The sequence below is a fragment of the Saimiri boliviensis genome, chromosome 14, assembly GCF_048565385.1.
Source record: "Saimiri boliviensis isolate mSaiBol1 chromosome 14, mSaiBol1.pri, whole genome shotgun sequence".
Taxonomy (NCBI): Eukaryota; Metazoa; Chordata; class Mammalia; order Primates; family Cebidae; genus Saimiri; species Saimiri boliviensis.
The window spans coordinates 37,044,517-37,058,240 of record NC_133462.1 but is presented as its reverse complement, the minus strand read 5'-3'; the positions used below and the strand labels follow the sequence as shown (position 1 = coordinate 37,058,240).

Sequence of the window (13,724 nt, the reverse complement as noted above, 5' to 3'; positions counted from 1 at the left end):
CAGAGGGGCACTCAGAGACACACAATCACACCCACAACCACACACACGGTTACCCTCGAAAATCAGCACATAGACAAGCACACACGTGCATACTCACCTGTCGCAATACACGCACTCAGCACTGCTCTGCCACTCATAGTCATTATTGTCATCAAGCCCACAAGCAAGCACACGCGCAACTTCACTCCAAATGCACACACATGGCTACAAACACATGCACACACGCACGCACCTGCACACTGCATGCATTCCCACGCGCCCGCCAGAAAACGCAGTCACACATCCCCACCCCCACCCCCAAGCTGTCACTCCCACAAATCGCCCAAAGTCGGACACTCAGGCGCCCACATCACACCGGGGCCGCACACAGCACGCACACCCTCCCCCTCTACGTCCCTCCGCCTCTCGCTCTTTTAGGGCCTCTCTGAGTGGTGTACCCTGGGTCCCCCTCTCTTCCCTCCCGGCTCACCGGCCTGCGTCCCGGGCAGAAGCTGCAGAGCGGCCAGGAGCAGGCAGAGACCGGCCCGCGGCTGGCCCAGGCCCCGGCGGTTCCCCATCCCGGCGGAGCCCACGGGCAGGGCGGGGGACCGGACGGGGCGGCAGCGAGGCGCAGAGACTCCTCGGGCTCGGTGCAGTCCCTCGCGGCGGCCGCTCCTTTCGGGGTCCGCTGGAAACTGCTGTCGGAGACCCCGCCCCGGCCTCGCCCTGCGCTCCAGAGCCCGGCCGGGCGGGGCTTGTTGGGGGCCGCTGACAGCTGGACCGGGGAAGTTGGGAAACTGTGCTGAGCGCTGATTGGCCGGCTGGGGTGGAGCCCAGCGCCAGGAGCTGGGTTGTTCCTGCCCCACCCCATAGGGGAGGAGAAGGGTCACTCCCACCCAGCCCTAGAGTTCGAGGGTTCCAGTCTTACCCCAGACCGTTTCCGCCTAGGAGATCCCCTCAAAGGAGACCTTAGCCTCATTCAAACCTTCAGCCTCCATGCAGGCCCTAGAATTAGGGGGAGGCGCAGCTTTATACCAAATCTTTTAAATTTTCTTTTATTTTTACATTTTATTTTGGAGGCAGAGTCTTGCTCTCTCACCCAGGCTGGAGTGCAGTGGTGCAATCATAGCTCACTGCAGCCTCCAACTCCTGGGTTCAAGCCATTCTCCTGCCTCAACCTCCTGAGAAGCAGGGACCACAGGCACACACTACCACACCCAGCTAATTAAAAAAATACATTTTGGCCCGGCACAGTGGCTCACGTCTGTAATCCTAACACTTTGGGAGGCCGAGGCGGGTGGATCACCTAAGGTCGGGAGTTTGAGACCAGCCTGATCAACAAGAAGAAACCCCTGTGTCTACTAAAAAGTACAAAACTAGCTGGGTGTGGTGGCACGTGCCTGTAATCCCAGCTACTCAGGAGGCTGAAGCAGGAGAATCACTTGAACCTGGGAGGTGAAGATTGCAGTGAGCCGAGATCATGCCATTGTACTCCAACCTGGGCAACAAGAGTGAAACTCCGTGTCCGGGGAGGGGGGGACGGACACACTTTGTAGAGACTGGGGTCTTGCTATGCAGCCCTGGCCGGTCTTGAACTTCTGGCCTTAAGCGATCCTTCAGCCTTGCCCTTCCAAAAGGCTGAAATTACAGGCATGAACCACCCCACCTGGCCCCAAGTCCTTTCTGCTTCACTCAGATCCCCAAGTGGGGTCCCAACCTCATGCCAAACTCTCACTCACCTACCTGCTTTATCCTCACTCCTTTAGCTGCAAAATAGGAGGTACCAGCCTCAGTCCCAAAGCCTTTCTTCAGGTCCCTACGGGGTCCTCCTCATCCCACCTCAAACCTCGTCCAGATCCCAAATGGGGTCCCCAGACTTATCCCAAATTTTCAACTCTCCACTCAAATCCCCAAGTCACGTATCCTGGCCCCAAATTCTCACCACAGATCCCAGAACACAGTTTTCACTTTCTCCCAAATTCTTGATTTCTCAAATAAAGGATCTCATCACCATCTCTAACCCTCATCTCCCCCGGACCCCGAGCCAGGCCTCCAAATGGATGCCCTGGCCCCAATCCCAAATCCCCACCAAATAGAGGAGTCTGAGCTGAGCGCAGTGGCTCATGCCTATAATCCCAGCACTTTGAGAGGTCAAGGCAGCCAGGTCGCTTGAGTCCAGGAGTTAGAGACCAGTCTGGCCAACATGACAAAACTCCATCTCTACTAAAAATACAAAAATTAGCCAGGCGTGGTGGTTGGCGCCTGTGGTCCTAGCTACTTGGGAGGATGAAGCGGGAGGATCACTTGAACCCAGGAAGTGGAGGTTGTAGTGAGCCGAGATTTGCCCCTGCACTCCAGCCTGGGCAACAGAGCAAGACCTTGTCTCAAAAAAAAAAAAAAAAAAAAAAAAAAAAAATAGGCGTCAAGGGGGGCTGGGGTGTGAGAATCTGGCCCTGTCGCAAAGCAGGGCACAGCTACCTGGAAGGAAGGGGTGGATTCTTGCCATTCTTGGGGTAAAGCAGAGGCCCCCCTCACTGTGCTGGGACCCCCACCTGCAGCATGAAGAGGCCCCTGGGAGGTCAAATAGAGATTTTGTGCAACTGGACAAGCATAGACACGAAGGATGAGAGGGTGCTTCCCCAGAGAAGGGAGGAGCCAAAAGGCGTATCCTGAGCCCTGAACTGCTCCCCGAACCCTACTCCCCCCACCCCTGCCCCAGGGGAAGAGTGAGACGCAGGCAGAGCCTCCCTCCCAGCCTCTGACTCCCCAGACAAAGAGTCTCTGTGTCCCTGAGAAGGAGGGGGTGGGGCCCCATTAGGCCTGACAGGGAGTTGGGCCCCCCCCCCCAGGGTGGGAGGAGGAGAGGGACTCTCTGTAAGCTGCTCCTCCTCCTCCCTCTCCAGGGACATCTGAGGCTGAGACTTCTCCAACTAAAAGGCTTTCACAAAATTCCTGCCCTGCCCTGCCCTGCCTTGCTGGAAGTTCTTCTTGTAGTCTAACTGCTTCTTCTGACAGTTCTACACCCCTTCCCTCCATGAAACCACACTTCTGGGTCCACATTCTCTGTCACCTTCTCTCATTCTCTCCCTTCAATCAGAGATTCTTCACCGAGAATACAGACACTAATTCCCCCCAGCTTTCACAAAAACTCTCCCAGTACTAAATAATTTACACTTGGCTGGGCTCAGAGGCTCACCCCTGTAATCTCAGCACTTTGGGAGGCTGAGGCGGCTGAACCACTTGAGGTCAGGAGTTCAAGACCAGCTTGGCGGAGTTCAAGACCAGCTTGGCAACATGGTGAAACCTTATCTTTACTAAAAATACAAAAATTAGCGGAGTATGGTGGCAAGTCCCTGTAGTCCCAGCTACGCGGGAGGCTGAGACAGGAGAATCACTTGACCCCAGGAGGCAGAGATTGCAGTGAGCCGAGATTGCACCATTGAACTCCAGCCTGGGGGACAAGAGCAAGATTCTGTCTCAAAATAAGTAAATAAATAAATAAAATAATAATAATTTACACTCATACTAAAAATACAAATTAAGAAAACAGGCTGGGTGCAGTGGCTCACACCTGTAATCCCAGCACTTTGGGAGGCCGAGGTGGGCGGATCATAAGGTCAGGAGTTCAAGACCAGCCTCACCAATATGGTGAGACCCCATCTCTACTAAAAATACAAAAAATTAGCTGGGCATGATGGCACACACCTGTAGTCCCAGCTGCTCGGGAGGCTGAGGCAGGAGAATCACCTGAGCCCGGAAGGCAGAGATGGCAGTGAGTTGAGGTTGTGCCACTGCACTCCAGCCTGAGCAACAGAGTGAGTCTCAAAAAATTAAACTAAATTAAAAAATAAGAAAACAGTTTACAAATGGCCAAGGCAAGAGGGTCGCTTGAGGCCAAGAATTCGAGACCAGTCTTGGCAACGTAGCAAGATCCCATGTCTAAAACAAAATTTTAAAAAATAGCTGGGCAGGGTGGTGTGCACTGGTAGCCCCAGCTACTCTGAAGGCTGAGGTGGGAGGATTGCTTGAGGCTGCAGTGAGCTATAATGGTGCCACTGCAGCTTGAGTGACAGAGTAAGACCCTGTCTCTTAAAAACAAACAAATAAACAAAAACCAATGATGCGTATAAAAGGTGTGGAGAAGAAATTTTGGGCACATGAAGAAAACGAGGTGCAGAGATTTGAGATTCTCTCTAACTGCCTCTTCAGGGTCAGTCCAGAATTGACTGTCTCCAGGGGCGGGTGGGGGCTTCTCCCTGCAGAGGATCTGTGGGAGGGGGTTAGGAGGGAGCAGATGAGCCGGGGATGGATGGTGAGAGTCAGGTGCTGCCCGGCAGAGGTCACACGTCCAGGGAGGGGATCAACATGGCTGCTGCACCCCGGACAGTACTGATCTCCGGCTGCTCATCAGGAATTGGTCTGGAACTTGCAGTGCAGCTGGCCCATGACCCCAAGAAGCGCTACCAGGGTAAGAGGTGCAGGGTGGCGCTAGGAGGCGGCAGGGTGCGCATGGCTTCCCCAGCACTGTCTCCCCTACCTATACCTTACAGCTGCGCTTGTGGGCTTGGGGAGGACCCAGCAGGCATGGGGTCTTCCTCTCCCTCCAGGAATCATCCTCTCATCCTACAAATATTTCTTGAGCACCTTCTGGGTCTTCAGAATGCTGGCAACACAACTGGGGATGAAATAGATGAAAATCTCAGCCCTCAGGGTGCATGTCATAGAGCGGGGGTACGAGAGGGAAGACGGGCAATAAATAGATGAAAAGAAATTGTTGCTATATCTGGTGGGAATACAGGCTAAGAAACAAAATAAAGCACGCCGAGAGTGGCGGGGGTGGGTGGGTGGTATTTTTAGAAGGGTTTCACTAGGGCACTCCCAAGGTTGGAATAATTACTACCCTGATGTTCACTCCTCCACCTCTCCCAGATTACTGCTTTTAATGAGATAAGCTTCTTAAGTGCTCCTGACCTTGGGGGTTGAAGGGATGGCCTTCTAGTTCTAGGCACTTGCCCTCTGCAGCTCTGACAGAAATCCCTGGGACCTGTATCCTAACCAACCAGGAGAACCCCTGACCCAGACGGAGCACACTGCAGTCAAAGTGGGCAAAGGGTTGTCACTTCCAAGGAGGTGACTGGGAGTGAGGGCCCTGCCCCAGTTGGCAGGGCCGCCTCTGCCAGCCCTTTCCTCTGTTTTAGAGACACTCACAGCTTTGAGCATGAGAGCCTGATTGCCAGTGTGCAGGGAAGAACGTGTGTCCCTGCGGGCAGGCAGATGCGTGTATGAACCTGCTGGAGGCTAATGCTGATTGAGCTTTTACGATGCACCAGGCTGCATTCTAAGTGCCCTGCATCCAGGAAGTCATTTAAGCCTCACATCCTGCCTGTGAGGCGGGTACTATCAGCCACCCCAATTTATTATTATTTTATTATTTATTTATTTGTGTGTTTGTTTTGAGTCAGAGTCTCATTCTGTTGCCCAGGCTGAGTGCAGTGGTGCGATCTCGGCTCACTGCAACCTCCACCTCCCAGGCTCAAGTGATTTTCATGCCTCAGCCTCCTGAGTATCTGGGACTACCGGCACACGCCACCACGGCCAGCTAATTTTTGTATTTTTAGTAGATGGGGTTTCACCATGTTGGCCAGACCAGTCTCAAACTCCTGGCTTCAGTTGATCTGCTCGCCTTGGCCTCCCAAAGTGCTGGGATTCCAGGCGTGAGCCACCGTGCCTAGCTGCCCCATTTTAGAAGTGAGGAAACTGAGGCGCAGACTGTCAAAGGTCTTTACTCAAGGTCTCTCAGCTGCAAAGTGGCAGAGCTGGGATTTGAACTCAGGCAACCCATCTCTTGCATCCATGTTGGCCATTATATCGCATGTACATACAAGTGGCCTCATTCATGTGGCTGCTACCCACGAATCACACTGGCCCAAAGACAAGATGCAAATGCCCCCAGGAGTGTTCATGGGTGATTACGGGTGCACACGTGGGGGGATATCAAACATGTATGCTGGGGCAAGTGCAGAGAGAGTACATATTCTGAGGTCCGCTTAAGAGCATAAGCTTGAGGCCGGGCGCAGTGGTTCACTCCTAAAATCCCAGCACTTTGGGAGGCTGAGGCAGGCGGATCACCTGAGGTCCGGAGTTCGACACCAGCCTGGCCAACATGGTGAAACCCCTTCTCTACTAAAAATACAAAAATTAGCCAGGTATAGTGGCACATGCCTGTAATCCCAGGTACTTGGGAGGCTAAGGCAGAAGAATGGCTTAAACCCGGAGGCAGAGGTTGCAGTGAGCTGAGATTGCGCCACTGCCCAGCCTGGGCAACAAGAGCTAGATTCTGTCTAAAAAAAAAAAAGAGAGAGAGAGAGAGAGAGCATAAGCTTGGCCAGGCACTGTGGTTCTCTGTTCCCTCATGCCTGCAATCCCAGCACTTGGGGAGAATGAAATGGGCAGATCATCTGAGGTTCAAGACCAGCCTGACCAATATGATGAAACTCTCTCTCTACTAAAAATATGAAAAATTAGCTGGGCGTGGTGGCGGGGGTCTGTAATCCCAGCTACTCAGGAGGCTGAGGCAGGGGAATCACTTGAACCCGGGAGACAGAGGTTGCAGTTAGCCGAGATAGCACCATTGCACTCCAGCCTGGGAAACAAGAGTGAAAGAGTGAATCTCCTTTAAAAAAAAAAATGTGGGCCGGGCGCGGTGGCTCAAGCTTGTAATCCCAGCACTTTGGGAGGCCGAGGCGGGTGGATCACGAGGTCGAGAGATCGAGACCATCCTGGTCAACATGGTGAAACCCCGTCTCTACTAAAAATACGAAAAATTAGCTGGGCATGGTGGCGTGTGCCTGTAATCCCAGCTACTCAGGAGGCTGAGGCAGGAGAATTGCCTGAACCCAGGAGGCGGAGGTTGCGGTGAGCCGAGATCGCGCCATTGCACTCCAGCCTGGGTAACAAGAGTAAAACTCCGTCTCAAAAAAAAAAAAAAAAAAAATGTGGCTATTCACTTGAGTGTTTATATATGTACATATGTTGGCTATAGGTGTGTATGCATTTTTTTCATGGCAATCTGTTTTATGTTTATATATTTTATTGTCTTACCTACTAGGCTATAAATTCCATGAAGGCAGACACTTTATTTATTGATTGATTTTTGAGACCGAGTCTCACTCTGTTGCCAGGCTGGAATGCAGTGGCATGATCTTGGCTCACTACAACCGCCACCTCCAGGTTTAAGCAATTCTCGTGCCTCTGCCTCTTGAGTAGCTGGGATTACAGGGGCCTGCCACCATGCCCAGCTAATTTTTTGCATTTTTAGTAGAGATAGAGTTTCACCATATTAGTGAGGCTGGTCTCGAACCTCAGATGATCTGCCTGCCTCAGCCTCCCGAGTAGCTGGGACTACAGGCACATGCCACCACACCTAGCAAAGTTTCGTGTTTTTAGTAGAGACGGGGTTTCACCATGTTGGTCAGGATGGTCTCAATCTCTTGACCTTGTGATCCACCTGCCCAGGCCTCCCAGAGAGCTGGGATTACAGGTGTGAGCCATCTTGCCTGGACTTATTCTTTTATTTTTTGAGTCAGGGTCTCACTTTGTCACCCAGGCTGGAGTGCAGTGGCTTCATCTTGGCTCACTGCACCCTCAACCTCTTGGGCTCAAGGGATCCTTCCATTGCAGCCCCCAAGTAGCCTGGACTACAGGTGGGGGCCACCACCACACCAGGCTAATTTGTATATATAATTTTTGTAGAGATGGGATCTCGCTATACTTGCCCAGGCTGGTCTCCAACTCCTGTGGTCAAGCCACCCTCCCACCTTGCCCTCCAAAGTGTTGGGATTACAGGTGTGAGCCACCACGCCCGGCTGACTTTCTTATTTCATGCCATAGCCTCAGCACCTAGAATAGGGCATAGCGTATAGTAGATGCTCAATAAATCTCTGTTGAACTCATGGTTGGCAGTATGGATATAAGTATGTGGTGATGCGTGTACACAAGTGTGCATTTATTGGCTGAGTGATAAATGTAGGTGTGTAAACTGTGACTTCTCATGCAAGATCACAGAAACTCACAAGGCCTCACCCAGGGGAAAGGAGCTCAGTGCCTGTCCCTGCTCTACTCTCTGCCCCCAGTGGTGGCCACCATGAGGGACCTGAGGAAGAAGGAGACACTGGAGGCTGCTGCTGGGGAGGCTCTGGGGCAGACCCTCACCGTGGCCCAGCTGGACGTGTGCAGCGATGAGTCGGTGGCCCAGTGTCTCAGCTGCATCCAGGGAGAAGTGGACGTGCTGGGTGAGAGTCACAGCCCCTGGTTCACTAAGCCCCATCCTGGTCTGAGTATAGACCCTCAATACAGCCAGGTCTGAGCACCAGCTCTCTGGCTTCTTCAGCAGTCTCTAAACCTGGACAGAAGGGGTAGACCAGTTGGCCAAGATTGGTAGACCAGGTGGTCCTACCAATTGATTTATTAAAGGCTGGGTGCAGTGGCTCACACCTGTAATCCTAGCACTTTGGGCGTGGTGGCGCCCAATCCTCCTCGCTAAGATAGGAGGATTACTTGAGCCCAGGAGTTCAAGAACAGCCTGAGCAAAATAATGAGACTCTGACACTACAAAAAAAATTAAAACTTAGCCAGGCATAGTGGTGCATGCCTAATCCCAGCTACTCGGGAGGCCGAGGTGGGAGGATCCCTTGAGCCCAGGAGTTTGAGGCTCCAGTGAGTTAGGATAGAGCCAGTCTGGGAGACAGAGCAAGACCTTGTCTCAAAAATCAATTTTTTTTTTTTCTGAGACGGAGTCTCGCTCTTCGTCCAGTGGCATAATCTTGGCTCACTGTGACTACCACCTCCCAGGTTCAAGCAATTCTCCCCCCTCATCTCCAGAGTAGCTGAGATTACAGACACCTGCCACCATGTCCAGCTAATTTTTGTATTTCTAGTAGAGACGAAGTTTCACCATGTTGGCCAGGCTGGTCTCAAACGCTTGACCTCAAGTGACCTGCCCACCTTGGCCTCCCAGAGTGCTGGAATTACAGGCGTGTACCACCACACCTGGCCCAAAATGAATTTTTTTAAAGAATAGAAATATTAGAGACACTAGTAACAGAGGCCTGGGTGGGGTGGATTTTATGGAATAGAAATTCTCACATATGGAGAAAGCCCTATGTGGTTGGGAAAATCACTTGGATGAGTCACTTGGGGAAGACAGTATGATGCAGAAATAAGTCATAAGGTCCCTAAACCTTCGCAGGAGGGTGGGTGTTGCTGTCTTGATGCAATTTGGGGTCGGAATTGAATTGCTCATGCATTAAGGGGGATGCTATTCCCAGCAGCCCTTCCTCCCACCCAGGGCTGAGGATCCCCTATGACAAACGCTAAACTGTGTTTAAAGATCATCAAGGTTTCAGCCGGGCTCGGCGGCTCACACCTGTAATCCCAGCACTTTGGGAGGCTGAGGTGGGTGGATCACGAGGTCAGGAGTTTGAGACTGACCTGACCAACATGATGAAACCCTGTCTCTACTAAAAATACAAAAAAAATTAGCCAGGCATGGTGGCGCATGCCTGTAACCCCAGCTAACTTGGGAGGCTGAGGCAGGAGAATCGCTTGAACCCGTGAGGTGGAGTTTGCAGTGAGCCAAGATCATGCCATTGCACTCCAGCCTGGGCAACAAAGTGAGACTCTATCTCAATGAATAAATAAAGATCACCAAGGTTTCCAAGATTTCACATTTGTCCACTCAAGATACCGTGAACGTGGAGTACGGGATGGGGTGATTCAGGGAGTGTCTGGAAGTGATGCCAGAAGGATGAGCGATTTGAGGTAACCCTCAGTGCCTCTTCTCTTAGTGAATAATGCCGGAATGGGCCTGGTGGGGCCCCTGGAGGGGCTCAGCCTCGATGCCATGCAGAATGTCTTTGACACCAACTTTTTCGGAGCTGTTCGTCTGGTCAAAGCTGTGCTTCCAGGCATGAAGAGGAGGCGGCAGGGCCACATCGTGGTCATCAGCAGCGTCATGGGGCTGCAGGGTGAGCTGTGGGGACCCACCCCTGGAAATCCCACCAGCGTCTGACCCTCTCCAGACTGGGAGGATGGCAAATGGGTTTTACATCATATTCTAAATTAGCCTGGAGCCTGGGTGTGGTGCTTCATGCCTGTAATCCTAGCATTTTTGGAGGCTGAGACGGGTGGATTGCCTGAGCTCAGGAGTTCGAGACCAGCCTGGGCAACATGGTGAAAGCCTGTTTCTACTAAAATACAAAAAAAAATCAGCCAAACGTGGTGGCACGTGCCTGTAATCCCAGCTACTCAAGAGGCTGAGGCAGGATAATCGCTTGATCTCGGGAGGCGGAAGCTGCACTCCAGCCTGGACAACAGAGCAAGACTCCGTCTTCAAAAAGAAAAAAAACTGCCGGGCGCGGTGGCTCAAGCCTGTAATCCCAGCACTTTGGGAGGCTGAGGCGGGTGGATCACGAGGTCGAGAGATCGAGACCATCCTGGTCAACATGGTGAAACCCCGTCTCTACTAAAAATACAAAAAATTAGCTGGGCATGGTGGCGCGTGCCTGTAATCCCAGCTACTCAGGAGGCTGAGGCAGGAGAATCGTCTGAACCCAGGAGGCGGAGGTTGCGGTGAGCCGAGATCGCGCCATTGCACTCCGGCCTGGGTAACAAGAGCGAAACTCCGTCTCAAAAAAAAAAAAAAAAAGAAAGAAAGAAAAAGAAAAAAAAACTGAAAAATCAGCTGAGCATGGTTGTGCGCACCTGTAGCCCCAGCTACTCAGGAGGATGAAGTGGGAGGATCACTTAAGCCCAGGAGTTCAAGGCTGCAGTGAGCCGTGACTGCGCCACTGCAGCCCAGCCTGCAATGTGTAGTGGTGGTAACACCAAGGAAGGAAGGAAGGAAAAGAAAGAGAGAGAAAGAAAGAGACAAGGATCCCATGGAAGAGAAAAGGCGGGGATTCCATGCCCACGTGGCCCAAAGGTTTAGAGAATGGAGGGAAATAGGGGAGTTTCCTGGGACCAGGTGGAGCTGGAAGTAGGTGGCACCCAAGAACAACCTTGTCCTGACCCCATCACACAATGCCATACAGCCATCATCTTGGCACCAGATATCTGCTCTGTCTGCTTCCCACATCCTCGTTGTTCTGTCTCCCAAAGACCCCATCACCCTGGAACCCACAAAGCCCATATCCCAGACCCCCCCAAAGAGGTTTCCTCCCACTGACCCTCACAGGTGTCGTCTTCAACGATGTCTATGCCGCCTCCAAGTTCGCCCTGGAGGGATTCTTCGAAAGCTTGGCTATCCAACTGCTGCAGTTCAACATCTTGTGAGGGGGGCACGTGGGCAGATGGGGGTTGGGGGCAGTGCTGGGGAGTTGGAATCGAAACGGGGAGAAGACAATGAAGCTGGGTGCAGTGGCTCACACCTGTAATCCCAGCACTTTGAGAGGATGAAAAGGGAGGATTGCTTGAAGCCAGGAGTTTCAGACCAGCCTGGGAAACATAGCGAGACCCCATCTCAACAAAAAACTTAAAAATTATCCAAGGGTGTTGGTGTGTGTACCTGCAGTCCCAGCTACTTGGGAGGCTGAGAGAGGAGGATTGCTTGAGCCCAGGAGTTGGAGGCTGCAGTGAGCTATGATCATGCCACTGCACTCCAGCCTGGGCAACAGAGTAAGACCTGTCTCTTAAAAAAAAATTGGACAGGCTGGGCGCGGTGGCTCAAGCCTGTAATCCCAGCACTTTGGGAGGCCGAGGCGGGTGGATCACAAGGTCAAGAGATCGAGACCATCTTGGTCAACATGGTGAAACCCCGTCTCTACTAAAAATACAAAAAAAATAGCTGGGCATGGTGGTGCGTGCCTGTAATCCCAGCTACTCAGGAGGCTGAGGCAGGAGAATTGCCTGAACCCAGGAGGCGGAGGTTGCGGTGAGCCGAGATCGCGCCATTGCACTCCAGCCTGGGTAACAAGAGCGAAACTCCGTCTCAAAAAAAAAAAAAAAAAAAAAAAAAAAAAAAAAAAAAAAAAAAAAATTGGACAGAATAGGGCAGGGATGGTTGAGCCATCAGACTCACACTACCCCTGCCCGGTCACAGCATCTCCCTAGTGGAGCCAGGCCCCGTGGTCACCGAGTTTGAGGGGAAGCTTCTGGCGCAGGTTTCTACAGCTGAGTTCCCAGGCACTGACCCTGACACCCTGCAGTACTTCCGGGACCTCTACCTCCCAGCCTCCAGGGAGCTGTTTCGCTCCGTGGGACAGAGCCCTCAGGATGTGGTTCAGGTGAGTGAGGGGCCCAGAGCCCCAAGATGTGGCTCATATATGTTCTGGGGAAAGGCCCTCCCTTGGTCCCAGCACTCAGGGGCTCCACCCTGCAGGCCATTGTCAAGGTCATCGGCTCGACTCGACCACCCCTGCGCCAACAGACCAACGTCCGCTACTCGCCGCTGACCATGCTCAAAACCGTGGACTCCTCCGGCAGCCTGTACGTGCGAACCACCCACTGCCTCCTCTTCCGCTGTCCGCGCCTCCTCGGCCTCGGCCTTCGATGTCTGTCCTGCGGCTGCCTCCCAGCCCAGGTGCGGCCAAGATGAGCTGAACAGAGCCCCACAGTCCCACCCCTAAACAACCAGATCTCTTCATTCCACGTCTAATTCAGAGGCTGAGCAGGCGCTTCATGCATTCATTCATTCTGCAAACTCCTCCTCGAATGCTCTGTGCCTGGATGTGGCTAGAATCCCAGAAAGGCCTCAATTTTCATGCATAGGCACCTCTGTGGTCACAGCTGGAATAGACAGAGGGATCCCGGGAACTTGGGCTGGGAAGCCCAGAGCAGGAAGCTGCAGCCATCTCTGGGAAAGCAAGGGCGGCTTCCTGGAGGAAGAGGCATTGTTATGACCCTTGAAGGATGGGACAGACTCTGCCTCATTCAACCTCATAACTTCATGATCCTGGGCCTGAGAATACAGGAATGATTCATAACTCCAACCCCCAACCCCCGTGCATACACTAGAGCTCTGTGGACCAAGGGAACACTCCCGGCTACACATCCCATCAGCAAAATGTATTTGAGCACACACCAGCCATGTATGCATATTTTTTCCATTAAATATATGTTTATAATCACAAGTCATAGTTACATTTACTATTTAATGAAGCTCAATTTCTTAAAATTAAATAAAAAATTAAAAAGCCAGTTGAACTACTGGCTCCAAAGAGAGAGGGAGAAAGAAAGACAGAGAAAGCCAGCCAGCAAGCAAGCAAGCCAGGCACGGTGGCTCACGCCTGCGATCCCAGCACTTTGGGAGGCTGAGGCAGGCAGATCACGAGGCCAGGAGTTTGAGATCAGCCTGGCCAACATAGCGAAACTCTCTCTCTACTAAAAATACAAAAATCAGCTGGGTATGGTGGCAGGCGCTTGTAATCCCAGCTACTAGGGAGGCTGAGGCATGAGAATCACTTGAACCCAGGAGGCAGAGGTTGCAGTGAGGCCAAGATCGCGCCACTGCACTCCGGCCTGGGCGGCAGAGCAAGACTCTGTCTGAAAAAAATAAAACAGAAACTCATGAAAGGATAAACAGACTTTTGTATATCCTTAAAAAGGAAGGAAATTCTGACACATGGGTGAGTACTGAGAATACCATGCTGAGTGAAATAAACCAGATAGAAAATTCCACTTATCTGAGAGGCCTAAAGTAGTCAAATCCATAGAGCTGGAAAGTCACACAGTGGGTGCCCGGGGCGGAG

General features: G+C 52.3%; 2 protein-coding genes across 3 annotated transcripts in view; one reads left to right on the top strand and one right to left on the bottom strand.

Annotated features, from left to right (window-relative positions):
* COL5A3 (collagen type V alpha 3 chain) overlaps positions 1–734 on the bottom strand; it is a 47,620-nt gene extending 46,886 nt beyond the window's left edge. For both annotated transcript variants that reach the window (XM_039466935.2, XM_039466936.2), the window contains exon 1: positions 470–734. In XM_039466935.2, the coding sequence (XP_039322869.2) occupies positions 470–557 (88 nt within the window). In that variant the 5' untranslated portion in view covers positions 558–734. The remainder of the gene's footprint in view (positions 1–469) is intronic.
* Positions 735–4,329: 3,595 nt separating this feature from the next.
* RDH8 (retinol dehydrogenase 8) lies at positions 4,330–13,106 on the top strand. Its single transcript, XM_039466863.2, has 6 exons — positions 4,330–4,447; positions 8,112–8,270; positions 9,825–10,004; positions 11,213–11,306; positions 12,077–12,260; positions 12,356–13,106. The coding sequence occupies exons 1-6, from the start codon at positions 4,345–4,347 to the stop codon at positions 12,569–12,571; spliced, it is 936 nt and encodes a 311-aa protein (XP_039322797.2). The 5' UTR covers positions 4,330–4,344; the 3' UTR covers positions 12,572–13,106.
* The last annotated feature ends 618 nt before the right edge of the window (positions 13,107–13,724 follow it).

Excerpts from the sequence above, each read along its gene's own strand:
- RDH8 (XM_039466863.2), top strand. The coding sequence starts at position 4,345 with ATGGCTGCTGCACCCCGGACAGTACTGATCTCCGGCTGCTCATCAGGA. Across the intron at positions 4,448-8,111 it reads CCCCAAGAAGCGCTACCAGG|TGGTGGCCACCATGAGGGAC; the intron begins GTAAGAGGTGCA and ends CTCTGCCCCCAG. Across the intron at positions 8,271-9,824 it reads GGGAGAAGTGGACGTGCTGG|TGAATAATGCCGGAATGGGC; the intron begins GTGAGAGTCACA and ends CTCTTCTCTTAG.